The sequence below is a fragment of the Salmo salar genome, chromosome 06 (assembly GCF_965601325.2).
Source record: "Salmo salar chromosome 06, fSalSal1, whole genome shotgun sequence".
Classification (NCBI taxonomy): domain Eukaryota; kingdom Metazoa; phylum Chordata; class Actinopteri; order Salmoniformes; family Salmonidae; genus Salmo; species Salmo salar.
In genome coordinates, this window is record NC_138296.1 from 84,249,547 (window position 1) to 84,276,584 (window position 27,038).

Genomic DNA, 27,038 nt, shown 5'->3' on the forward strand with positions numbered 1-27,038 from the left:
ACAATGGTAGAAGAGAGTGTAGTTCTGTTCAGTTTGGACTTCAGTTTATCGCTAACCTTATCACAGGGACTTTGAAGCACTAACTTACATCATCTGCATGCTGATCTTGGAATAAATTGACGATAGCAAAGATTCCATCTTTGACGACGCCACATAAATGGAATAGGTACTAGCTAGCTTAATAGTTAATATTTGCGCACTAGCTCTGCATATTCAGCTAGTGTGTGTGCGCGATTGACTAGATTAACCTCACGTCAGTTACGTTCATTGAGTGCCTTTCAGACAGTAGATACGACCCCTCTGTTATCTTGCCAACTAAGGAACTGGCAGTGGATCAAACCATTGTGAGGCAAAGGGTGGGGGGGTCGCAATCTTTTGAAACTTAAAAACGCGCTATTAAGTGTCTATAATCAGCACAATTGCTTTCATTGAGTATTATTAATATTATTTAAATTACATAGTTATGTTTCAGTGATATATTGGGGGGGACAAATCATATTTTTCCCAGGATGGGGGGGTCGTGTCCCCCCGTCCCCCCCGGGATTTCCGCCCCTGGGTTTGTTGGATTGTGAGCAACAACAATCCTTCAACTGGGACAGGAACCAGAGCAAAGTACTATCAAGAGTTGGTCAAACACATCAAGATACATGTTTATGGTTCTGCTTTTACAGGGAGTCGTTTGAAGTATGAGGAGTATTACTCAACCCTTGCTAGCTGTAAGTTCTACCTTGCATTTGAGAATTCAATCCACAGAGACTATATCACAGAAAAGGTGAACGGACCACTTGTAGCAGGAACCATACCAGTAGTCATGGGCCCACCCAGAGAGAACTATGAACAGTTTATCCCAGCTGGTTCTTTCATTCATGTAAATGACTTTACTAATGCAAAGGCACTGAATGAATGATGAGATGTATATAAGTTACTTCACCTGGAGGAGGTACCTTAATGCCAAGCCCCATCTCCAGAAAATACAAGAAGAGTTTACTCAACCTGTTTGTTTAGCCTTTGAATGCATGGCCAGAGACAAAGGATATTATAATGTTGTCCACAACCTTCATGAATGGTACTTTGAGTGTTTAGCCAAAATTTTGTAAGCACAGAAAATATCATTTTAGCTTATAGCTACGTAATTGTGATTCAAAATATTTTGGTGTCAATTTAAAGGATGGGTATTCAAGGTTTTAGGGTCGATTTTACTTAAATGTTTTATTAAACACTTTGGAAGCAGCATACAATGTAAACCCCGATGTGCTGTCATTACTCAACATTCTTAAGGAAACCCATTACACTTAAAACCTTTTACTGCAGTGGGCTAAATCAACAGTTATTTTTGGTAGTCTTAAACAAATCTACTTTGAAACCAAAATATACACCTCACACACATGGTTATGGGCTTTAAAAAAAAGAAGACACCTGTACCATTTCAGATAGAGTTGAAATGTATTGAATTTTGAGTTTCCATCCCAATTTGACCTTTTAAATACATCACAGAAAACTAAACTATAATACAACCGTTGGACGTAGGAACACCAGGTTTGTCTTTTTTTAATAATCTTTATTAATTATGAAATTATGAAAAATATGAATAACATTCCACCCATGAGCTCAAAGACGGCGCTTTTGGTAATTGATTGCAGGAAAGGGCTACTATATCTGAATACAGTTACTTAAAGTGATTTTGTAGTCATTACTCACACTCATAGTCACTGTGACCCTGTAGGGCAGGGGTGTCAAACTCATTCCAGGGAGGGGGCCTAGTGTTTGCTGGTTTTGGGCTTTCCTTTCGATGAAAACCTAGACATCCAGGTGAGGGGAGGAACTCTGGATCTCTGTAAGAGAGACCATTGGGTTCTTGGTCACCTCCCTGACCAAGGCCCTTCTCCCACGAATGCTCAGTTTGGCTGGCCGGCCATCTCTAGGAAGAGTCTTGGTGATTCTAAACTTCTTCCACTTAAGAATGTTGGAGGCCACTGTGTTCTTGTGGACCTGCAATGCTGCATTTTTGTTGGTACCCTTCCGCAAATCAGTCCCTCTACACAATCCTGTCTCTGAGCTCTACGGGCAATTCCTTCAACCTCATGGCTTTGTTTTTGCGCTGATATGCACTTTCATCTGTGGGACCTTATATAGACAGGCGCGTGCCTTTCCAATTCATGTCCAATCAATTGCATTTACCACAGGTGGACTCCAATCAAGTTGTAGAAACATCTCAAGGATGATTAATGGAAACAGGATGCACCAGAGCTCAATTTTGAGTCTCATAACAAAGGGTCTGAATACTTATGTAAATAAGGTTTTTTAATCGTTATAAATGTGCAAAAAATTCTTAAAACTGGTTTTCGCTTTGTCATTATGGGGTATTGTGTAGATTCATGAGATTATAATGTTTTTATACATTTTAGAATAAAGCTGTTACGTAACACAATTGGGAAAAAGTGAAGGGGTCTGAATACTTTCCGAATGCACTGTAGACACACAGACTTTACTTAAGAATAGTGGTAGGTCATCAGTAAAAATGTAAAACAGTAAAGGAGCAAGACAGCTGCCTTGAGGTATCCCACACTACCTGGTTTACATTAGAAAGGATTCTATTAAAGAAAACCCTCTGCATTCTGTTAGATAGGTGGCTTTCAATCGTCTGTAATGAAATATCCTCAAGTAGAAGTACTGTTACTTTAATGAAATGTTACTCAAGTATGAGTACAATTATTGGTGTAAAAAGACTACTCAAGTGAAAGTAAAAAGTAGCTAATTTGAAATCAAATCAAACTTTATTGAACACGTACACAGGTTAGCAGATGTTACAGCGGTTGTTGCGAATCTCCTAACAGTGCAGTGAAAATGTCAAACCAGTAAACAAATAATACAAATACACATAATGCTCAGGATAAAGGAATTGAGGTAAAATAAAAATAAAAATGTTGACCTTGATAATTAGCTCATTCCGTTAAGGTTATCTGAATGTTGTTACACATGATCTTTTCCCTGCATCAAATTGAAAAAGAGAGGAAATAATGTACATTAGGAACTATGTTCATTTGTTTTATGAGTTGCAAAAAGGCACATCTGTATGTAAATAAGAATTAGTAAAAAAATATATATTAATAATAAGAAAATAAAGTAAACATGCAGACAAAATAAAATGTATTGATTAATCCAAACCCAATGCAAAATAAAGTGCATAAGCACTAAATTTGCCAGATTTCAATAAGCTTCAGACTCCTGAAATAAACATCTAATTCTCATTAGATCCCTGATTTAACCCTCTGTTACTTGTTACTTGTCCATGGGACTGACTGGCATTCATTCACTCACACATTCACACTGTCCCTCACTCACAAACTCCCTATTTCACTGTCACCAAGGGTGTCAAGAGTACTGAAATATACTACTCAAGTAAAAGTACTGTTACTTTAATGAAATTGTACTCAAGTAAAAGTAAAATGTTATAATAAAAAAAGCACAAGTGCTCAGAGAACCTACTCAATTACAGTAACAATAGTACACCTTTGCTTAGGACAATTAAGTCAGTATGCCTGTTTGTCTACACAAAGCTACCAATGTGGGGTTAAGGGATGAGGAAGTGGTGCATGGCGTGTGTGTGTACTGGTATGACTGGAGAAACAACTTCTGATTGGGCAGTCCATCCAAGAAAAGGTTCTCTGTCAGTGGTCCTTTACTGAACTCCCTTTCCTATATTTAAGTGCAAGACAACAAAAAAACATGTCACCTCGTGGCAGACAAACAGCAAATGCATACAATAAAAGACAAAACAACACTAACAATTGCAATAGCACAAATAACAGAAATAGTGATATAGTTAGTTTGGGTCCTTTACGACGCCGGCAAAGTTGTGATGTGAGCTTGGGCTAGGAAATGTAAATTAAATGGGTGCACACTCACAGACATGGAGAGGTGCCGGATACTGGTCCGGCAGGATCCAGCTCAAATTAAGCACTGCCCATATACACTGAGTGGACAAAACATTAGGAAAACTTGCTCTTTCCATGACGTAGACTGACCAGCTGAACGCTATGATCCCTTATTGATGTCACTTGTTGAATCCACTTCAGCCAGTGTAGGGGAGGAGTCAAGGATACATTTTTAAGCCTTGAAACAATTGAGACATGGATTGTGTATGAGTGCCATTCAGAGGGTGAATGGACAAGACAAAATATTTAAGTTCCTTTAAATGGGTATGGTACTAGCTGACAGGCACACCGGTTTGAGTATGTCAAGAACTGCAACGCTTCTGGGTTTTTCACACTCAACAGTTTCCTGTGTGTATCAAGAATGGTCCACCACCAGAAGAACATCCAGCCAACTTGACATAACTGTGGGAAGCATTGGAGTCAACATGGGCCAGCATCCCTGTGGAATGCTTTCAGTACCTGGTAGAGTCCATGCCCCGACAAATTGAGGCTGTTCTGAGGCCAAAAGAGGGTGCAGTGCAATATTAGGAAGGTGTTCCTAATTTTTGGTACACTCAGTGTAACTGGGCAGTAGTCCAGGTGTGATAAGTCCTACAGCCCCTAGTTTTATTTGGTTGATTGTAATGTCAAGAAAGAAGAGCAGCGCTTTATCAGACAGACCTCTCCCCATCTTAGTAACCGTTGTATCAATATGTTTTGATCATGTCAGTTTACAATCTAGGGTTACAGTTTAGTCTCCTCAATTTGCTCAAATGTCACTTTATTCAGTATAAGATTTAGATGTGGTTTATGGTTTAGCAAATTATTTGTTCCAAATACAATGCCTTTAGTTTTTTATATATTTAGGACTAGCTTATTACTTGCCACCCATTCTAAAGCTGAATGATGCTCTGTTAAGGGTCGCAGTTACTTCATTTGTTGTGGTAGCTGATGTGTATAACGTTGAGTCATCAGCGTACATACAGTGCATTCGGAAAGTATTCAGAACCCTTGACTTTTCACACATTTTGTTACATTACAGCCTTATTCTAAAATTGATTAAAAAAAACAAATTACTCAGCAATCTACACACAATACTCCATAATGACGAAGCAAAAACTGATTTTAGGACATTTTTGCAAATGTTTTAAAAACAAAAAACAGAAATTTACATAAGTACTCAGACCCTTTGCTATGAGACTCGAAATTGAGCTCAGGTGCATCCTGATTCCATTGATCATCCTTGAGATATTTCTGCAACTGGATTGGAGTCCACCTGTGGTACATTCAATTGATTGGACATGATTTGGAAAGGCACACACGTCTATATAAGGTCTTACAGTTGACAGCGCATGTCAGAGCAAAAACCAAGCCATGAGGACGAAGGAATTGCCCGTAGAGCTCCGAGACAGGATTGTGTCAAGGCACAGATCTGGGGAAAGGTACCAAAACATTTATGCAGCATTGAAGGTCCCCAAGAACACAGTGGCCTCCATCATTCTTAAATGGAAGAAGTTTGGAACCACTAAGACCCTTCCTAGAGCTGGCCGCCTGGCCAAACTGGGCAATCGGGGGAGAAGGGGCTTGGTCTGATTGGTGACCAACAACCCGATGGTCACTCTGACAGAGCTCTAGAATTCCTCTGTGGAGATGGGAGAACCTTTCAGAAAGACAACCATCTCTGCAGCACTCCACCAATCAGGCCTTTATGGTAGAGCGGCCAGACGGAAGCCACATAACAGCCTGCTTGGAGTTTGCCAAAAGGCACCTAACGGACTCTCAGACCATGAGAAACAACATTCTCTGGTCTGATGAAACCAAGATTGAACTCTTTGGCCTGAATGCCAAGCGTCACGTCTAGAGGAAACCTGGCACCATTCCTACGGTGAAGTATGGTGGTGGCAGCATCATGCTATGGGGATGTTTTTCAGTGGCAGGGACTAGGAGACTAGTTAGGAAAGTACAGAGAGCTCATTGATGAAAACCTGCTCTAGAGCGCTCCAGACATCAGACTGGGGCAAAGGTTCAACTTCCAACAGGACAATGACCCTAAGCACAGACCAAGAGTAACGCAGGGGTGGCTTCGGATAAGTCTCTGAATGTCCTTAAGTGTCACAGCCAGAGCCCAGACTTGAACCCAATCTAACATCTCTGGAGAAATCTGAAAATAGCTGTGCAGCAATGCTCCCCATCCAACCTGACAGAGCTTGAGAGGATCTGCAGAGAAGAATGGGAGAAACTCCCCAAATACAGGTGTGTCAAGCTTGTAGCGTCATACCCAAGAAGACTCTAGGATGTAATCGCTGCCAAAGGTTCTTCAACAAAGTACTGAGTAAAGGGTCTGAATACTTATGTAAATGTTTTGTAAAACTTTTCAAAAGCCCTGTAGAAACACAGGCTTTACTCAAGGCTAGTAGAAAGGTTATTAGCAAATGTTAAACAGTAAAGGACCAAGACAGCTGCCTTGAGGTATACCACACTACCTGGTTTACATTAGATAGGATTCTATTAAAGAAAACCCTCTGTGTTCTGTTAGATAGGTAGCTGTAATGAAATATCTTCCTCAAGTAGAAGTACTGTACTTAAATGACATTTTACTGAAGTAGAAGTAAAATTATTGGTGTAAAAAAACAGACTCAAATAAAAGTAAAAGTAGCTCATTTGAAATCAAATCAAACTTTATTGGTACACAGTACCAATACGTACCATGTACACAGGTTATCAGATGTTACGGCGAATCTCCTAACAGTGCAGTTAAAATGTCAAACTAGTACACAAATCATAATCCAAACGAATCAAATACACAACTAATACTCAGGGTTAAAGGAATTGAGTGAAAATAAAATTTGTTCATTCCGCTAAGGATACCTGAATGTTGTTTCACATGATCTTTTCACTGCATTAAATTGAAAAAGGAAGAGAGGAAATAATGTACAGTAGGATCCAAGTTAATTTGTTTTATGAGTTGCAAAAGGCACATCTGTATGTAAATAAAATTGAAGGATTTGTGAAAAAATATTAACATAAAAAAAATGTATGAAACAAATGTATTGATTAATACAAAAGCAGTACAAACAAGTGCAAAAACACAAAACATGCTAGACTTCAATATACTTCAGACTCCAGAACTCCCTCTTTCACTCAGTCACCAGGGGTGGAAAGAGTACTGAAATATCCTACTCAAGTAGAAGTACTATTAATTTAATAACATTTGACTCAAGTATAAATAAAATATAATGCAAGTCATTTATACTGCAAAACGTTATCTTTATGCATTGTTTGATGTACTTAGGAAAAGCAAATTGTCTTGTCCCAGTAGTGATGAGTAGAGTTGTAGTGACATTGGGGTTTTAAAAATATCCATCTATTATTATGAATTGCAAGAAAGTAAAGAAACGTATGTATTACATTGTATAGATAAATAAAAACAAAGATGGCTAAAAGATAACTTTTTCTAACATATAATATGTCCCTAAGGTTTATGTCATTGTTGTATCACTCATTAGAAAAATATTCAAGGACCTTGAACATTCCCTTCATTGGCAAACTGTTATCGGGGAGGTGTCTATATTAAAGAAAAGTATTAGCTAATCACAACCTTTTAGTATGTCATAAATTTGCGGATTCCATTAATAATGTTGCGTGACTAAGTAGCGTCATTGTTTCTCAGTTTAAAGGAAGGGAAATTACATTTCGAGCAAAATTAATAATCATTTCACTCTAGTCAATTATATTTAAATGGTTAATGACCTTGGAATTGAGCATCTGTGGCCTACACTTAAGAAAATCCTCAATTACCTACAAATGTGTCATTGCTGTTACCATCATTGCCGTTATAGTACTCCTACTGGTCACACAATGTTATCATAATGGTAAAAAATTATTTAAAGTCATTAAGCGGCCATATTAGTTGATTCAGAATGGGAAGATGTACCCAAATCCATTTTAAAAAAAGAAACATTCTTGAAAAATGTACTTCATTTTTTCCCAAATGCTACAACCAAATGCCACCGCAATTCAGGAACAACAACAACAAAGTTGGGTATCATAGATAATTAAGATGTTTTATTAGTATAATATGCTTATTTGAGGTACTTGTCATTAGAAAGTGTCCATTGGACTCTGGTGTCTTTTCAGTTGCACGTCTCCCTTAGCTGGGGCTCAGACACTTGGGGCCCAGAGAGGGGAGAGGTCAGACTTGTCGTTATGGGAATGTGTCTTTACCTATTTCTTAAACCATGTGAAGGGATGGCGTGATTAACGGGGAACCAATGACTTGTCTCCACAATGTCTGTGAGCAAGTCACTCCCTCCTTTTCTTTATTGTGGGGAGGATTATGGCAGTAAATGGACCCTTGTATGTCCTCTCTGAGATCTCACACTTATCCTGTGATAATATATGGCCTAGAGGCTCACTCCCTCCAGTGAGCCTGTCCAGGAGTAGGGTCAAGAGGGGGTTTGCTTGAGATGGGAGTATCTAGAGTTGACAATTGATATATGCCATTGGATGAAATAGTTCTGTTCAATACCGTACCAGGGAGGGACGGTTCTAAGGAGACCAGATACTGGGCTATACCATTAATCCTGTTGATGTGTTTTATTGATATCTGTCATACAAAACTTAACCTTTGTGAACTGTTACTAAGTATCTGTGGTTTGTCAATGTACGTTGAAGGGGGTGTATCGTTGCTATAAAAGATCCCTGTAGCCATTCTGTAATCACCTTCCTGGTTCATTCGAGAGAATGCATTATTGGGGGTCAAGAACTTTTGCAAAAGTATCTTAATTAAGTATTAAAGATGTAGTTTTAACTCGGACTGGTGTGTTTGTAACTCCTCATTTGGTAATGCAGAAATTAGCCACCACACTAATCACAACCTTTTAGTATGTCATAAATTTGTGGATTCCCTTAATAACGTTGTGTGACTAAGTAGCGTCATTGTTTCTCAGTTTAAAGGAAGTGAAATTACATTTCAAGCAAAATGAATAATCATTTCACTCTAGTCAATTATATTTAAATGGTTAATGACCTTAGAATTGAGCATCTGTGGCCTACACTTAAGAAAATCCTCAATTACCTACAAAAAGTGTCATTGGTGTTACCATCATTGCCGTTATAGTACTCCTACAGGTGGCACAATGTTATCATAATGGTAAAAAATTATTTAAAGTCATTAAGCGGCCATATTAGTTGATTCAGAATGGGAAGATGTACCCAAATCCATTTAAAAAAAAGAAACATTCTTCAAAAATGTACTTCATTTTTTCCCAAATGCTACAACCAAATGCCACTGCAATTCAGGAACAACCCATCTAGGTGTGATACCATGTGACCCAGGAGTACAGAAAAGCTCCTCTAATTAAACACTCTCTGCTCTCTGACAACACAACCTCAAACTTGAGACTTTTTAGACATCAAAACTCACTTTATTGTCTTGCAATATTAGAAGAAAATCTAACTTGCGATTGTGCGCGACGCCACGGTGCTCTCCATGCGCTGTGACGCAGGCAAAACATTTGACCCAGCGTTTTCTGTAATTACATTAATCCAATACCATCTGAGTGGGGCAGAGTGAGTAGTGTTGGAGGAGAGCGAGAGGGAAAAGGATACAAGGTAGTGGTCGGAGACTTGGAGGGGAGTTGCAGTGAGATTAGTAGAAGAACAGCATCTAGTAAAGATGAGGTCAAGCGTATTGCCTGCCTTGTGAGTAGGGGGGGGGACGGTGAGAGGGTGAGGTTAAAAGAGGAGAGGAGTGGAAAGAAGATCCTACTGCTCTGAAAGGATCAACCTCTAGTTGTCAGACAGGTTCTTTTGCATTTCCCATGAAAAGGCATGATGACGTAGTTGTGCCACACCTCGTCACTAGTCTGGTTGAAACCTAGTGCGTGGATGGCAACCGTAACACTAACAAGAGGCCTCTTAATGGTAAGGAATGGTTTATTTTCTTTCTCAAACCTGATTTCAGTGTTAAGAGTTTAAAACATCTTGATTTAAAGACGTTCTATAAACGTAACACGCTCTGTTGAAAAGTTTAGCGTCGTTTAGGAGAATGCAGCCATACACCTTTATGCAGTCTAACCTGTCCTCAGGATAATGTTCACTAACTTGAGTACACTTTACATGCTAGCACTGCTAATAATAGCATTTACGATTTCCTATTCTTAGTGACTGTCATTATTCTGTGTTTGTGCAGTAAAAACTGATAGGAACCTTCAGAAATACTGCATGACTCACCATACACTGATTATGAGTGAATTTGAGTCAGATGGAAGATTGAAAGTAGGCATTTTAACGTCATAGATTTAGCTGGTGGTAACTTGTGGAATAGACACCAGCTGAAATGCGGTTTGAACCAATCAGCATTAAGGATTAGAACCACCTGTTGTATAATCTTTTAACCCACCAGATAGAAACTCATACCGATGTCATAGTCGATTTTCACATTGTTCCTTTTTTATACACTTATAACGTCTAAAATGTAGGTGTGTTTCTTTCTTACAGGACAAACATGTCATCAACAACTTCCAAACGAACACATCATCTAACTCTGATAGCTGCTCTTGGGGTTTTGTGTTCAGTGGTATTATTTTTTGTTTACTTTCATCCAACATCTACTGTATGTCCATCTCGATTAGATGATTTGCCATTTTTGGCAAAGGGAGATGTTTCGTCATCTACCGAAAAACCTGTGGAAAAGCCGCTTGTGTTGCTCTGGTTCTGGCCACTGGGTTTGAGATGGAATTTTGAAATCTGCAAAACCCATTTCAACATCGATAGCTGTGTTCTGACAGATGACAGATCCCTTTATGACAAAGCAGAGGGAGTGGTTGTTTTTCACAGAGACATCAGCTGGGACCTGAAGAACCTGCCTCAGTCTCCTCGTCCACATTTTCAGAAATGGATCTGGTTTCATGTGGAATCACCAACAAATACAGCCAGAATACCAGGTCTGGAAAACCTATTTAACCTCACTTTGAGCTATAGACGAGATGCTGACATCACAGTGCGAAATGAATTGACAACCGTGAAGACTGAAAAGGACAGTGAGTTTGTGCTGCCCAAGAAGGATAAATTGGTTTGTTGGATTGTGAGCAACAACAATCCTTCAACTGGGACAGGAACCAGAGCAAAGTACTATCAAGAGTTGGTCAAACACATCAAGATACATGTTTATGGTTCTGCTTTTACAGGGAGTCGTTTGAAGTATGAGGAGTATTACTCAACCCTTGCTAGCTGTAAGTTCTACCTTGCATTTGAGAATTCAATCCACAGAGACTATATCACAGAAAAGGTGAACGGACCACTTGTAGCAGGAACCATACCAGTAGTCATGGGCCCACCCAGAGAGAACTATGAACAGTTTATCCCAGCTGGTTCTTTCATTCATGTAAATGACTTTACTAATGCAAAGGCACTGGCTGACTTCCTCCTCCAATTGGACAAGAATGATGAGATGTATGTAAGTTACTTCACCTGGAGGAGGTACCTTAATGCCAAGCCCCACCTCCTGACAATGCAGGAAGAGTTTATTCAACCTGTTTGTTTAGCGTGTGAATACGTGGCAAGAGACAAAGGATATTACAATGTTGTCCACAACCTTTATGAATGGTACTTTGGATGAGGGTTTAGCCATCATTTTGTAAGCACAGAAAATATCTTTTCACCTTAGCTATGTAAACAGAATACTATTTTAAGTGTCTTCGGATTTGGGGATATTTTGTTGAAAAAAAATGGTATCAATTTAAAGGATGGGTTAACAAGGTTTTAGGGTCGATTTCTTTTTAAATTTGTATATATATATATATATATATTTTTCTAAATGTTAACATTTTTTATTAAACACTTTGGAAGCAGCATACACTGTAAACCCCAATGTGCTGTCATTACTCAACTTTTAAGGAACCCATTACACTTAAAACATTTTACTGCAGTGGGCTAAATCAGCTGGTCAGAGTTATTCTTGGTAGTCTTAAACAAATCTCCTTTGAAACCAAAGTATACACCTCACACACATGGTTAGGGGCTTGCAAAAAGACACATGTACCATGTCAGATATAGAGTTGAAATGTACTACATTTTCACTTTGCATGTCAATATTACATTTTATATACATCACAGAAGACCGAACTATAACAAAACGGTCTGACATAGACACACCTACAAGCCCTCAGTCCAGCCTCTCTCAGCCTATTGCAGACAGCCTGAGCACTGATGGAGGGACTGCGTTCCTGGTGTAAAACGGGCAGTTGTTGTTGCCATCCTGTACCAGTCCCGCAGGTGTGATGTTCAGATGTACCGATCCTATGCAGGTGTTGTTACACGTGGTCTGCCACTGCGAGGACGATCAGCTCTCCGTCTTGTCTCCCTGTAGCGCTGTCTTAGACGTTTCACAGCACGGACATTGCAGTTTATTGCCCTGGCCACATCTGCAGTCCTCATGCCTCCTTGCAGCATGCCTAAGGCACGTTCACGCAGAAGAGCAGGGACCTTGGGCATCTTTCTTTTGGTATTTTTCAGAGTCAGTAGAAAGGCCTTAATTGCCTACCGTCTGTAATCTGTTAGTGTCTTAACGACCGTTCCACAGGTGCATGTTCATTAATTGTTTATGGTTCATTGAACAAGCATGGGAAACAGTGTTTAAACCCTTTACAATGAAGATCTGTGAAGTTATATTTTTACAAATTACCTTTGAAAGACAGGGTCCTGAAAAAGGGATGTTTCTTTTTTGCTGAGTTTATTACCTGATTAGAATTAAATACATCACGTATGACAATTTACTTAGAGCCACATATTTTAGTTAATGAATGTGAAAATTGACCTAGAATCAAAAGTAATTCAAATAATTGATTGAAATACACTGCTCAAAAAAATAAAGGGAACACTTAAACAACACAATATAACTCCAAGTCAATCACACTTCTGTGAAATCAAACTGTCCACTTAGGAAGCAACACTGATTGGCAATACATTTCACATGCTGTGGAAATTATAGGCAATAAGCAAGACACCCCCAATAAAGGAGTGGTTCTGCAGGTGGGGACCACAGACCACTTCTCAGTTCCTATGCTTCCTGGCTGATGTTTTGGTCACTTTTCAATGCTGGCGGTGATTTCACTCTAGTGGTAGCATGAGACGGAGTCTACAACCCACACAAGTGGCTCAGGTAGTGCAGCTCAGGTAGTGTTTTTTTTCAATATGGCCCATGCACTGATTGAGTGATGTAGGTGACCCAGACACAGGACCAATACAAGTTAAGCTACCACAGTATCCCCTTGACCATTTTAGATCACAAAGGGACACACCAGACAATAAACAGAGACCGGAACAGAAGAATAGGATATGATGGAGAGAGACACCAGAAGAACAGAACAAGCCATAACAGAAGAGGTTAGACATAGGAGACAGTAACAAACAAGAACCTGAGATGGCAACAGACAAGACACAGACAGTAACAGACAAGACACAGACAGTAACATACAAGACACAGAGAAAGTGACAGAATAGGGCAGATGGATAGAGAACAGAGGTGGATTGAGCACACAGTAGAGAGAGAGAGAGAGAGAGAGAGAGAGAGAGAGAGAGAGAGAGAGAGAGAGATGTATGTTATGGAAGTTTGGCAATACACTGTAGTAGAGGTCTTCACGGGCCCATATTTGTTCCCATCATCAAATATGATTAAGTAGTACCTGCCTTAGACTGCATCAAACCGGGAGAAGCTAGTTAAGCTAGCAAATGTTAGCTAGCTAAGCTAACTGAGGCTGCAGTGCACGTGATTTCTCATCCTACAGTCATCCTACAGTAACAACTCCATTCAGTACATTAAGTAGCAGTTGGTTGGTTAGCAGTTGGTTGGTGCCGCAGAAAAATCAGTCTGCCTGACCCTCAGCAGGCTGATGATGACTTCCTGGTCCATGCAGTGGACACAACTGAAGCTTACACAGAGTGAGTGTCTGTGTATGTCATAGTTCACACCCTGAGGGAGCTGCTCAAGTGCAATGACACCAGGACAGAACTTTTCCCCATGATAAAAAAAAGTAATGTCATTTACTTTCTGATAATTGAGTGTTGTCAAGATCAAACATAATTCTTAGCAAGATTTATTTTCACCTAAAACCAATTATATTTTCTTATTCCTTGTAGCTTTTGGAAATATAAAAAAGCGTACATTTTGAACTTGACAATGAAACTTTCTCCTTCGACAAATGTGCTGACTTTGTGGATGGTTATGATCTGATAATGTGGGGAAAATATGGAGAAAAAAATAAGGAGGAGATTTCACACATCAGCTAAAAATAGTTTGGGTTGACGCATAAAATAAATCATTGGCTTTCTACGCAACAACATGGTAAGAGCAAAATAAAACAATTGCTATATTACCACTTAAAACAAAAAGAATGTGCTCTATGCATAGCCGTGGTAAGAAGGGGTGCTGAGGGTGCTGCAGCACCCCCCTGATTAATCAGATTATTATTTTTTTTATTTTTTTATAAAAAATAAATGAGTGCACTGAGCCTTTATTACACGTGTATGAGTGGACAAAAATAGTTGTCAGCCGCACAGGGACAACACAATTCACAGCACCCACACCCCTAAACATCTTCCCGAAGCCATGGCTCTATGCACATCTCGCCATGGTTGTTATTGCTGCAAAGCTTTGAAGGATTTTCTATCTATCCCCCACTCCCACATTCCCCAGTTTAGAAGCTCAGAATCTTGCGCCGCTGGTTTTATTAAGAAAGTCTTCCATGTGTCCTGCTGCTACAACTGTATCCCCTTTGTAGAGGAGACTTTTACTGTCAGCAGAGGTAAGTCTGGAGTCAAGACATTTCTTCTTTAGTCAATTTATTTGTCCTCTGTACACTATTTTTCCAAGGTATTACACCTGTTGAATTATTGCCTTCACGTTGTTGTCTATCTCATGTCTCATCCAGGCACTTCATACCTGAATATTTAAATGTATCCCAACAGTGCCAAATTCAATCTCTGACTTTGTTTCCCTGCCTCTCATAGATCAGCATGACTGCGCGCGTGTCCAAATGGCACTTGGTAACTTAAGGCAGGGTTTCCCAAACTCGGTCCTGCCCTGTGTCATGACGGCTGGGCTAGCAGCAAGCTTTGTGAGTGTGATTGGTTTCATACACTCTTAGAAAAAAGGATTCCAAAAGGGTCCATCGGCTGTCCCCATCGGAGAACCCTGTTTGGTTCCAGGTAGAACTTTTGGGGGTTTTATGTAGAACCCTCTGTGGAAAGGGTTCTAGAGTCGTGGCCAAATGTTTTGAGAATGACACAAATATTAATTTTCACAAAGTCTGCTGCCTCAGTTTGTATGATGGCAATTTGCATATACTCCAGAATGTTATGAAGAGCGATCAGATGAATTGCAATTAATTGCAAAGTCCCTCTTTGCCATGTAAATGAACTGAATCCCCCAAAAACATTTCCACTGCATTTCAGCCCTGCCATAAAAGGTCCAGCTGTCATCATGTCAGTGATTCTCTCGTTAACACAGGTGTGAGTGTTGACGAGGACCAGGCTGGAGATCACTCTGTCATGCTGATTGAGATCGAATAACAGACTGGAAGCTTCAAAAGGAGGGTGGGGCTTACAATCATTGTTCTTCCCCTGTCAACCATGGTTACCTGCAAGGAAACATGTGCCGTCATCATTGCTTTGCACAAAAAGGGCTTCACAGGCAAGGATATTGCTGCCAGTAAGATTGCACCTAAATCAACCATTTATCAGATCATCAAGAGCTTCAAGGAGAGCGGTTCAATTGTTGTGAAGAAGGCTTCAGGGTGCCCAAGAAAGTCCAGCAAGCGCCAGGACCGTCTCCTAAAGTTGATTCAGCTGAGGGATCGGGGCACCACCAGTACAGAGCTTGCTCAGGAATGACAGCAGGCAGGTGTGAGTGCATCTGCACGCACAGTGAGGTGAAGACTTTTGCAGGATGGCCTGCTGTCAAGAAGGGCAGCAAAGATGCCACTTCTCTCCAGGAAAAACATCAGGGACAGACTGATATACTGCAAAAGGTACAGGGATTGGACTGCTGAGGACTGGGGTAAAGTCATTTTCTCTGATGAATCCCTTTTCCGATATTTGGGGCATCCGGAAAAAAAGCTTGTCCGGAGAAGACAAGGTGAGCGCTACCATCAGTCCTGTGTCATGCCAACAGTAAAGCAACCTGAGACCATTCATGTGTGGGGTTGCTTCTCAGCCAAGGGAGTGGGCTTACTCACAATTTTGCCTAAGAACGCTGCCATGAATAAAGAATGGTACCAACACATCCTCTGAGAGCAACTTCTCCCAACCACCCAGGAACAGTTTGGTGAGGAACAATGCCTTTTCCAGCATGATGGAGCACCTTGCCATAAGGCAAAAGTGATAACTAAGTGGCTCGGGGAACAAAACATTGATATTTTGGGTCCATGGCCAGGAAACTCCCCAGGCCTTAATCCCATTGAGAACTTGTTGTCAATCCTCAAGAGGCGGGTGGACAAAGAAAAACCCACAAATTCTGACAAACTCCAAGCATTGATTATGCATGAATGGGCCGCCATCAGTCAGGATGTGGCGCAGAAGTGAATTGACAGCATGCCAGGGCGGATTGCAGATGTCTTGAAAAAGAAGGGTCAACATTGCAAATATTGACTCTTTGCATCAACTTCATGTAATTGTCAATAAAAGCCTTTGACACTTATGAAATGCTTGTAATTATACTTCAGTATTCCATAGTAACATCTGACAAAAATATCTAAAGACACTGAAGCAGCAAACTTTGTGGAAATTAATATTTGTGTCATTCTCAAAAACTTTTGGCCGCGACTGTACACCAGCGGATCCCATCCAACTTGAAGGAGCTGGAGCAGTTTTGCCTTGAAGAATGGGCAAAAATCCCAGGGGCTAGATGTGCAAAGCTTATAGAGACATACCCCAAGAGACTTGCAGCTGTAATTGCTGCAAAAGGTGGCTCTACAAAGTAATGACTTTGGTGGGTAAATAGTTGTGCACACTCAAGTTTTGTTTTTTGTCATATTTGTTGTTTGTTTCACAATAAAAAATATTTTGCATCTTCAAAGTGGTAGTCATGTTGTGGAAATCAAATGATACAAATAATTCCAGGTTGTAAGGCAACAAAATAGGAAAAATGCCAAGTGGGGTGAATACTTTTGCAAGCCACTGTATAGCATTTTGCAACAAAATAAAAATGATTATTTGTCTCTCTGAAAAGAAACCATCAAGTAGATTTTAAAGAAATACATGCCTGTCATTGAACAACCCCATTCCATGATTAGACAATGAAAATAACACCAAACGCTTTCATAATTTCTTTGAACAATACAAGCTAATTCACCAACATTTCTAAGAATGGATATTGGAATGAAACTATTGCCTATTCATATTGTATGCTGCTTCTGTTTTTACCTGTGTTGTAAAATGCACAGGTAGCATGTACATTTATACACTCCTTTCTTAATGGTAGTACTGCTCTTGTGCTATCATATGTACAGTGTATTCATTACCTCTTTCCCCTGTTTCAAAAGCACTACCATTCCACCACCTTTCAAGTCCATTTCATTCCTGTGTGTGTCCATAAAGTATCCTTGCATGAAACCCCCCAAGAATTTTTGAGATAAAGAACCTTGTCAGTGTGTTGGCCTGTGATCTAGAAACCTGATCTTGACAGCTATTTTGCATGACCAGTTTTGCAGCTCCATGCAAGAACACATTCTTGGCCAGGTGTGGAGATCACATGACCAGTTTCACACTGTTTACTTCAGATACTGTGCATCTTACTGGATTTTATCAATTTAAACTTTGTGATAATTCAATAACAGCACTACTGTAATCAAGTTGAAGTATATGGTTGTGAAATAGTAGTAGTACTGGTAGTGGTAGTGACTGCAGTAGTGATCATTTTTTATTTATTTAAATGCAACCATTATTTAACTAGGCAAGTAAGTTAAGAACAAATTCATATTTACAATGACTGCCTACCCCGGCCAAACCTGAACTGATAGTAGTAGTAGTAGTAATAATAGGGTTGTAATAAGCTATGGGTTAGGTAAAATTTGTTATTTTGCGGTGGTTTCAGGTGTGGAGTTATTATAGTGGGATATCGTGAGTTAGTAGAGATGGCTAGAGTGAGTACTATAGCAGTATAAACTATAGAATGTAAAAATATATATATATATCTCATTTGGAACATTCTGAGGCAGTGGTTTCAGTTACAGTTTTTTACTCTTCAATGGCTTTGGTGCTATTTTCCAAATTCTTAGTACAAAACTCCAAAACTGGTAACACTTGTAACACAGCAATTCTTATTTTCAAAACCTTTTATTTTGCAATAATTTTGTTTGGAGACATATTTCACCACAGAACCATTTATCCAAAATATACTGTTATATACTGTTTACTCTGAAGTACCATGAGAACTTTGATTTAATCAACAAAACACAACATAGTGAAATCTTCTCAATTTAGTTGTTTTAACAAGCAGTTAATACAATAGCAAAAAAATGCAAGATACATCGATCCAAAATCCATTCTGCCAGAGTGACTTGGTGCAGTGAACAAGTGACTGAATTTTTGTTGTTGTAGTATGTGGTTACAGTTTTGAAACATTGCACCAAAGTCATTGAAAGGAAATGTAAGTTGCCTGCTTGTGAGCATTCAACAGTTGATGAGCATCACATTGTGATCAAAGTGGTTGGGTAGGTTAGTCTCACACCTCTTTCATTCCTCTAATAAAACAGGTAAAGCAACACCTCATGGCACAATGCCTCTCCCAGTTTGACTCATATATTTTTTGTGTAAATGTTGCATAATAACTTATTTACATAAGTATTCAGACCCTTTGCTATGAGATTCGAAAGGAGAACCTTCCAGAAGGACAACCATCTCTGCAGCACTCCACCAATCAGGTCTTTATGTTAGAGTGGCCAGGTTGAAGCCACTCCTCAGTAAAAGGCACATGACAGCCTGCTTGGAGTTTGCCAAAAGGCACCTAAAGGACTCTCAGACCATGAGAAACAAGATTCTCTGGTCTGATGATACCAATATTGAACTCTTTGGCCTGAATGCCAAATGTAATGTCTGGAGGAAACCTGGCATCATCCCTAAGGTGAAGTATGGTGGTAGCAGCATCATGATGTGGGGATGTTTGTCAGCAGCAGGGAAAGGGAGACTAGTCAGGATCGAGGGAAAGATGACTGGAGCAAAGTAGAGACAGATCCATGATGAAAACCTGCTCCAGAGAGCTCAGACTGGGGCAAAGGTTCATGTTCTAACAGGACAACGACCCTAAGCACACAGCCAAGACAATGCTGAAGAAATTCATATGTTGAAAACTGATCAACTATTGTCTTTCTCTCTCTTTGAGTCAACTACTCACCACATGTTATGCACTGCAGTGCTAGCTAGCTGTAGCTTATGCTTTCAGCACTAGATTCATTCTCTGATCCTTTGATTGGGTGGACAACATGTCAGTTCATGCTGCAAGACCTCTGATAGGTTGGAGGACGTCATCCGGAAGTTGTCATAATTACTGTGTAAGTCTTTGGAAGGGGGTGAGAACCACGAGCCTCCGAGGTTTTGTATTGAAATCAATGTACCCAGAGGAGGACAGAAGCTCGCTGTCCTCCGGCTACACCATGGTGCTACCCTACAGAGTAGTGTTGAGGATACTGTAGACCTTCTTTGTGAAATAGTGTGTTTTAATCAATTATTTGGTGACATGATTATATTTAGTATAGTTTTATCTAAAAAGGTTAACTTTTTAAAAGTTTGACCATTTTTATTTTTTATGAAATTCACTGAGGAGGATGGTCCTCTCCTTCCTACTCTGAGGAGCCTCCACTGACTGATACATATATCACTCATTGATCTTTCCCTCTTTTCTGGCAAATATCTACTATTCACAGGGATATATCAAAACATATCTACTACTCACAGAATGCATGTCTCCACAAACAATAGTGGGACAGACACGGCCACACAGTGAGCCACAGATAACTACAGACACCTGTGGTTAACTAAAGTAGCCAAAAGGGCCACTAGATGTCATAATATCAAATAGAACTACAAATGCTAGATAGAACAGAACATATTATAGATGTATTTCTACTAGAACAAAACATATGTACAGATAAAAAAAATGTGTTGTTAGTATATGGAACCCATACTCTCAGAAAGAGAGCAATACAGCCGAAAAGTGGCACAAAAAAAGAAAGAAAAGGAAAAGATATGCAACACTATATATACATATGTTTATTATTATTATTTACCTTTATTTTATCAGGGAGTCATACTGAGAACAAGGTCTATTTTACAGATGAGCCCTGAATTACATAAATGACAGAAAATACACACATCAAAATATAAATGCAAAATGCAAGCAGAAAGAAAAACACGGTTATAAAAACAAACACATTCATCAGTAATAAGGTCCTCATTCAGCTTTCTGAATGACACTAGCGGGGCCAGAACATTACATTTTAGAACATTTTGAAGACTGTTCCACAAATACGGTGCAAGAAAACTAATTTCTGATTTACCCAACTCAGTAGAGACCAAATTCCTTTCCAGAGTTAGCCATCACTGAGACCGGGTGTGGTAACTCGTGTGTCTAAAGTTTAGCAATGATGTTAGGTACAGTGGGAGTTTTTGTAAAAATGCTTTATAAATGAAAACATAGCAATATATCAACCTACAGTACGTGACATCAGAGGGCCATCCAACTTTCTGGTAGATAATGCAATGATGAACACCAAAACTGTCACCCATAATAAAGCGCAGTGGGCTATGATAGATAGCTATGTAGAACCAGGACCTTTCTAAAAACAACTAGATAAAGGTAAAGGTTATCGTCAACTGTCCGGGTAGTATCAGGCCACACCTGTGGCGTCATGGATACAGGACACCCTAATACCTGGGAGGGGGGCTATGTTTGAAGCTAAGATACTGACAATAGGAATTTAAAACATGACCCTCATATCAAAATCCTAATTAAGTCCTAATCGCTGTAGGGTTCATTAAGTATGGATCCAGAAGAATTCTCTCTGGCAGAGTTTACGGTCGTTTTTCTCCATTTCTGCCCTTGCTGCCCATTGGCTGTGGCTAAGGAGGAAGTACAACAATCTGCTTTGCAACTCCTGAAATTTTCCGCTGAAGCGTATTGAGAATGTTTTCTGCCGCTGTCGGATGGTTCTTCCTTTTCAAATGTAAACAATAGCTGTATATTTTGAAGATAATTTGATACAGCTTCTCACTGTTTCACGTTTATATACTTGAACAGATGAGTATGTGACTGAGAAACGAATCACACAGTTCAACATTTCTGACTGGGTGTGTGTAGGTATTACAAAACCGATCACAAAGCAGATCATCACCGAACAACTCTGAACAAGCTATAACAAGAACAACCTGTCTTCTGGTGAGTCTTGATCTTTTTCTCTTTAATTATAGACCTCACAAAACAACAGACTTCACTTATCTAAGAATATGCTACGCTAAGTGAACATAGATTTTCAGTTTTATAGATCTGCTTGTAAATATGAAGGGAGAGGATCCTTGGGGCCATAAAACACATGCTGTATTTACTGTATTGGCAAATCCTTAGGTCAAGTCTGATTGTGTTTTTACACGTGAAAAATACATTTGAGAGAGATTGTCATCTACCTAAACCATATCACAGTGCAGAACAAAGCAGAAGAGCAGGTTGGAACTGTATTAGTAAAGGGTAGATATTAGAAGTTACTTGTTTAAAATACACCTCACCTACCATTGTAAAATGGCCATAAAATTGTGTTGTACTGAGACCAAACGGTAACTATTGACAGACACAAACCTGAGGTGGGTGTGTATGGCGTGAACGAGAGAGGGGTGATAGTTGTCTTTCAGCTACAGGGTAAAAGAAAATGAACAAATAAAAGTCTATTTTATGGATAAAAGTAGACTTGTCCCTCTTGAATAAGTTAACCGACATCTCTTATCATGTTGCTTGGCCTTATATCGTTCGGTTCCCCTTTGTTGTAACAGGATTTGGTTTACAGTTCTGGGCTGACATATACTTTGTGCAGTTGCTATGTTCTCATACTTTCTTCCTGCACACAAAACAAGCTGTTAAGAAGTAAAACAAGCAGTTATGAAGTAAAACAAACTGTTAGTAAGTAAAACAAACTGTTATCAAGTAAAACAAGCAGTTATGAAGTAAAATAAACTGTTAGTAAGTAAAACAAACTGTTAGTAAGTTAAACAAGCAGTTAGTACGTAAAACAAGCTGTTATCAAGTAAAACAAGCAGTTAAGAAGTCAAACAGACTGTTAAGAGTTAAAACAACCTGTTTTGTGTACAGGAAGATTCAATTGACTTAAAATCATTCAAAAAGTTGACTCTTTTTTTTGCAGAACGCCCAAAATGGTTTCTGGAGTTGTACGTGTTGTCCTGTTCTCGATCCTTGGTCTAGGAGGATTTCTGACGCTGTTTGTAATGTACTATCAATCAGCTCCATCTCAGATCTGCCCTCCCCAACCTGCTTTGCCACGTCATTACTCAAAGCCACCTGAGAACAGCTCCTTGTCTAAGAAGCAGCCAGAACCAGACAAGCCCATCATGCTGTTGTGGTTCTGGCCTGAAAACCGCAGGTTTGATTTTAGCGATTGCACCACTTTCTTCAACATTGATGGCTGCCAACTGACAGATGACCGGTCTCTGTACAACAAGGCAGACGGGGTGCTCATCTTTCACAAATCCATCAAACATGATTTATCCAACTTGCCTCCATCACCTCGACCACCATTCCAGAAGTGGATCTGGTACCATGTGGAATCACCTACAAACACAATTAGGATACCTGGTCTAGAGAACCTTTTCAACTTGACCTTGAGTTATAGGGAAGACGCAGACATCCCTGTACGTTGGCGCTTAACTGCAAGGAAAGGCCTGGGTGAGGACTTTGTGCTGCCCAGGAAGGATAAATTAGTTTGCTGGATTGTGAGTAACAATAACCCTGAAACTGGAACAGCAGTAAGGGATAACTATTACAGAGAACTTGTCAAACATATTAAGGTGGATCTCTTTGGAAAAGCCTTTGCAAGATTCTTGAGATATGAGGACTACTACTCAACACTCTCCAGCTGTAAGTTCTACCTCTCCTTTGAGAACTCAGTCCACAGAGACTACATCACTGAGAAGCTAAACGGACCACTTGCGGCAGGAACTGTGCCAGTAGTATTGGGCCCCCCGAGACAGAACTATGAGGACTTTGTCCCGGGAGATTCCTTCATCCATGTTAATGACTTTCCCAATGCAAAAGCCCTGGCTGAATTCCTGCTGAAGTTGGACAAGGATGATGAGGCATATCTGCGCTACTTTCAGTGGCATGAACACTTTTCTGCTCAGCGACATCTGGTTCAACTGAGTCAAGAGTTCATCCAAGCTATTTGTTATGCCTGTGACCATGTAGGAAAACATAAGGAGTACAGGGTTGTTCACGATATTTACAAATGGTATTTGGTTTAATTAGTCTCTTCTGATTAGCTATTACCATCACTGGTGTACCCCCTCCCCTCCCCCAGATAGAATATGAACAGGTCATTAACCACGACTAAAAATGTTTAGAATTACAGGAAATTAGCTGTAAAACGGCAAAGTTCTCACTCAGCCTTATGGCAAAGTGTGTAGAATAGCATAAAATGTGCTTGAAAAATGTACAATTCTCTCTAAACATATAAAACTCTCTAGCATGAGATTACCTATACAACTTCACATGTTTTTGCGAAACTGCGGTAGGCCACTGATAAACATCATATTGTCTATATGCTCTATTTCTTTAGGAAATATTTTTGGAGAATGTACTACTCTGCTGTACAGACCCAAGTGCACTCAACCTCATTACGATACATTGAGTTTCATTGTAGGTCTATTTGGCGGGGAAACAGTGAAGCCAGCTGTAGCCTATTTCCTGTTTCTGTTCATTAGTCTTTTTTTAAGTAAAGTGAAACAATGCTATGTCTATTTATTGCTTTTCATTAAATCGTGTAGCTGTTACTTAGGCTTTGGTCTAAAATACATTTGTTTAGAAAGGCAGATTTTAAGGCTTATATGTTGTATTATAGGCTAACTGTGACGTGGGTCGTATAAAGGGGACCTGCTCTTCATAGTTCAGTGAAAATGCCAAAGTTTACAAAAAACTTTACTGACCTCATTCGACATTTAAACAAAGAGTTCCTGGTTTATATTATATTGTACGCTAATTAATAATGAGTACCGATATAGAAAACCAACTGTATATCGATATTAGTTTTTAAAAATCGGTGGACCTAAAATTAGTAAAATGAGACTGTATATCGTTGTATAAAATGTGCGAATGCGTGAATGTTCCCTTGTCTGATCACTTCCATGGCTCCTTAAAGTCGAGACAGCTGCTTTTAATTGTCCACCCTCTCTCTATGTGGAGGGTACAATATGCAACTTCAGCATATGGCGCGTGGAGAGAGGAATTATTATTTATTTTATTTTGTATTTTATTAGGATTCCCATTGGCTGTTGCGAAAGCAGCAGCTACTCTTCCTGGGGTCCACACAAAACATGAAACATGACAGAACATTAATAGAGCAGCTCAGCTCAAGGACAGAACTACATACATTTAAAAACGGCACTCATAGCCTACACATTGTTTTACAATTTAAACTCCCGATCACAACCAGCCGCTATCGGGAGTCCCAATAGGGTGGCGCACAATTTGTCCAGCGTCGTCCGGGTTAGGGGAGGGTTTGTCCGGGTAGGCCATCATTGTAAAATATGAATTTGTTCTTAACGGACTTGCCTAGTTAAATACAAGTTCAATACATACAGTGCATTGTGAAAGTATTCATACTCCTTGACTTTTCCCACATTTTGTTTTGTTACAGCCTAATTCTAAAATCGATTTAATACATTTGTTTTCTTCATCAATCCCGATAATGACAAAATAAAAACAGGTTTGAAGAAATTTTTGCAAATGCATAAAAAAAGGGGAAATTATAACATTTACTAAATATTTAGACCTTTTACTCAGTACTTTGTTGAAGCACCTTTGGCAGGGATTACAGTCTCGATTCTTCGTGGGTAGGATGCTACAAGCTTGGCACACATGTATTTTGGGAGTTTCTCCCATTCTTCTCTGCAGAGCTCTGTCAGGTTGGATGGGGAGCGTCGCTGCACAGCTATTTTCAGGTCTCTCCAGAGATGTTCGATCGGGTTCAAGTCCGGGCTCTGGCTGGGCCACTGAAGGACATTGAGACTTGTCCCAAAGTCACTCCAGCATTGTCTTGGCTGTGCGCTTAGTGTCGTTGTCCTGTTGGAACATGAACCTTTGCCCCAGTCTGAGTTCACTGGAGCAGGTTTTCATCATGGATCTGTCTCTACTTTGCTCCAGTCATCTTTCCCTCGATCCTGACTAGTCTCCCTTTCCCTGCTGCTGACAAACATCCCCACATCATGATGCTGCCACCACCATGCTTCACCTTAGGGATGGTGCCAGGTTTCCTCCAGACATTCAACTTGGCATTCAGGCCAAAGAGTTCAATATTGGTATCATCAGACCAGAGAATATTGTTTCTTATTGTCTGAGAGCCCTTTAGGTGCCTTTTGGCAAACTCCAAGCGGGCTGTCATGTGCCTTTTACTGAGGAGTGGCTTCCGCCTGGCCACTCTAACATAAAGGCCTGATTAGTGGACTGCTGCAGCGATGGTTGTACTTCTGGAAGGTTCTCCTTTCGAATCTCATAGCAAAGGGTCTGAAAACTTATGTAAATAAGTTATTATGCTAAATTTACACACAAAATATATGAGTCAAAAGGGGAGAGGCATTGTGCCATGAGGTGTTGCTTTACCTGTTTTATTAGAGGAATGAAAGAGGTGTGAGACAAACCTACCCGACAACTTTGATCACAATGTGATGCTCATCAACTGTTGAATGCTCACAAGCAGGCAACTTACATTTCCTTTCAATGACTTTGGTGCAATGTTTCAAAACTGTAACCAGATTTTCAATTGACTGAGTACAACAACAAAAATTCAGTCACTTGTTCACTGCTCCAAGTCACTCTGGCAGAATGGATTTCTGATCGATGTATCTTGCATTTGTTTTGCTATTGTATTAACTGCTTGTTAAAACAACTAAATTGAGAAAATATCATTATGTTGTGTTTTGGTGATTAAATCAATGTTCTCATGGTACTTCACAGTAAACAGTATATAACAGTATATTTTGGATCAATGGTTCTGTGGTGAAATATGTCTCCAAACAAAATGATTGCAAAATAAAAGGTTTTGAAAAAAAGAATTGCTGTGTTACAAGTGTTACCAGTTTTGGAGTTTTGTATTAAGAACCCCCCCCCCCCCCCTCCCCCCCCCCAAAAAGATATAGATTATCACCTGTAAAGTGGTTGTTCAAATGGATATCATAAAGTGAATGCACCAATTTGTAAGTCGCTCTGGATAAGCGAACTGATGTAAATGTAAATGTAATTTGGAAAATAGCACCAAAGCCATTGAAGAGTAAAAAACTGTAACTGAAACCACTGCCTCAGAATGTATCTGAAGTAAACGGTGTGAAACTGGTCATGTGATCTCCACACCTGGCCAAGAATGTGTTCTTGCCTGGAGCTGCAAAACTGGTCATGCAAAATAGCTGTCAAGATCAGGTTTCTAGATCACAGGCCAACACACTGACAAGGTTCTTTATCTCAAAAATTCTTGGGGGGTTTCATGCAAGGATACTTTATGGACACACACAGGAATGAAATGGACTTGAAAGGTGGTGGAATGGTAGTGCTTTTGAAACAGGGGAAAGAGGTAATGAATACACTGTACATATGATAGCACAAGAGCAGTACTACCATTAAGAAAGGAGTGTATAAATGTACATGCTACCTGTGCATTTTACAACACAGGTAAAAACAGAAGCAGCATACAATATGAATAGGCAATAGTTTCATTCCAATATCCATTCTTAGAAATGTTGGTGAATTAGCTTGTATTGTTCAAAGAAATTATGAAAGTGATTGGTGTTATTTTCACTGTCTAATCATGGAATGGGGTTGTTCAATGACAGGCATGTATTTCTTTAAAATCTACTTGATGG

General features: G+C 39.7%; 2 protein-coding genes and 1 pseudogene across 2 annotated transcripts; all 3 read left to right on the plus strand.

The window, feature by feature from the left end:
* The first annotated feature begins 478 nt into the window (after positions 1-478).
* Positions 479-1,244, plus strand: LOC145879775 (4-galactosyl-N-acetylglucosaminide 3-alpha-L-fucosyltransferase 9-like; annotated as a pseudogene).
* An 8,503-nt stretch (positions 1,245-9,747) lies between these two features.
* On the plus strand, positions 9,748-11,781 carry LOC106608181 (4-galactosyl-N-acetylglucosaminide 3-alpha-L-fucosyltransferase 9). Its single transcript, XM_014205969.3, has 2 exons — positions 9,748-9,839; positions 10,416-11,781. Exon 2 carries the CDS (start codon positions 10,423-10,425, stop codon positions 11,533-11,535), a length of 1,113 nt encoding a protein of 370 aa, XP_014061444.1. The 5' UTR covers positions 9,748-9,839; positions 10,416-10,422; the 3' UTR covers positions 11,536-11,781.
* A 9,249-nt stretch (positions 11,782-21,030) lies between these two features.
* On the plus strand, positions 21,031-26,237 carry LOC106608180 (4-galactosyl-N-acetylglucosaminide 3-alpha-L-fucosyltransferase 9). Its single transcript, XM_014205968.3, has 2 exons — positions 21,031-21,345; positions 22,319-26,237. The coding sequence occupies exon 2, from the start codon at positions 22,329-22,331 to the stop codon at positions 23,430-23,432; it is 1,104 nt and encodes a 367-aa protein (XP_014061443.2). The 5' UTR covers positions 21,031-21,345; positions 22,319-22,328; the 3' UTR covers positions 23,433-26,237.
* Positions 26,238-27,038: the final 801 nt, after the last annotated feature.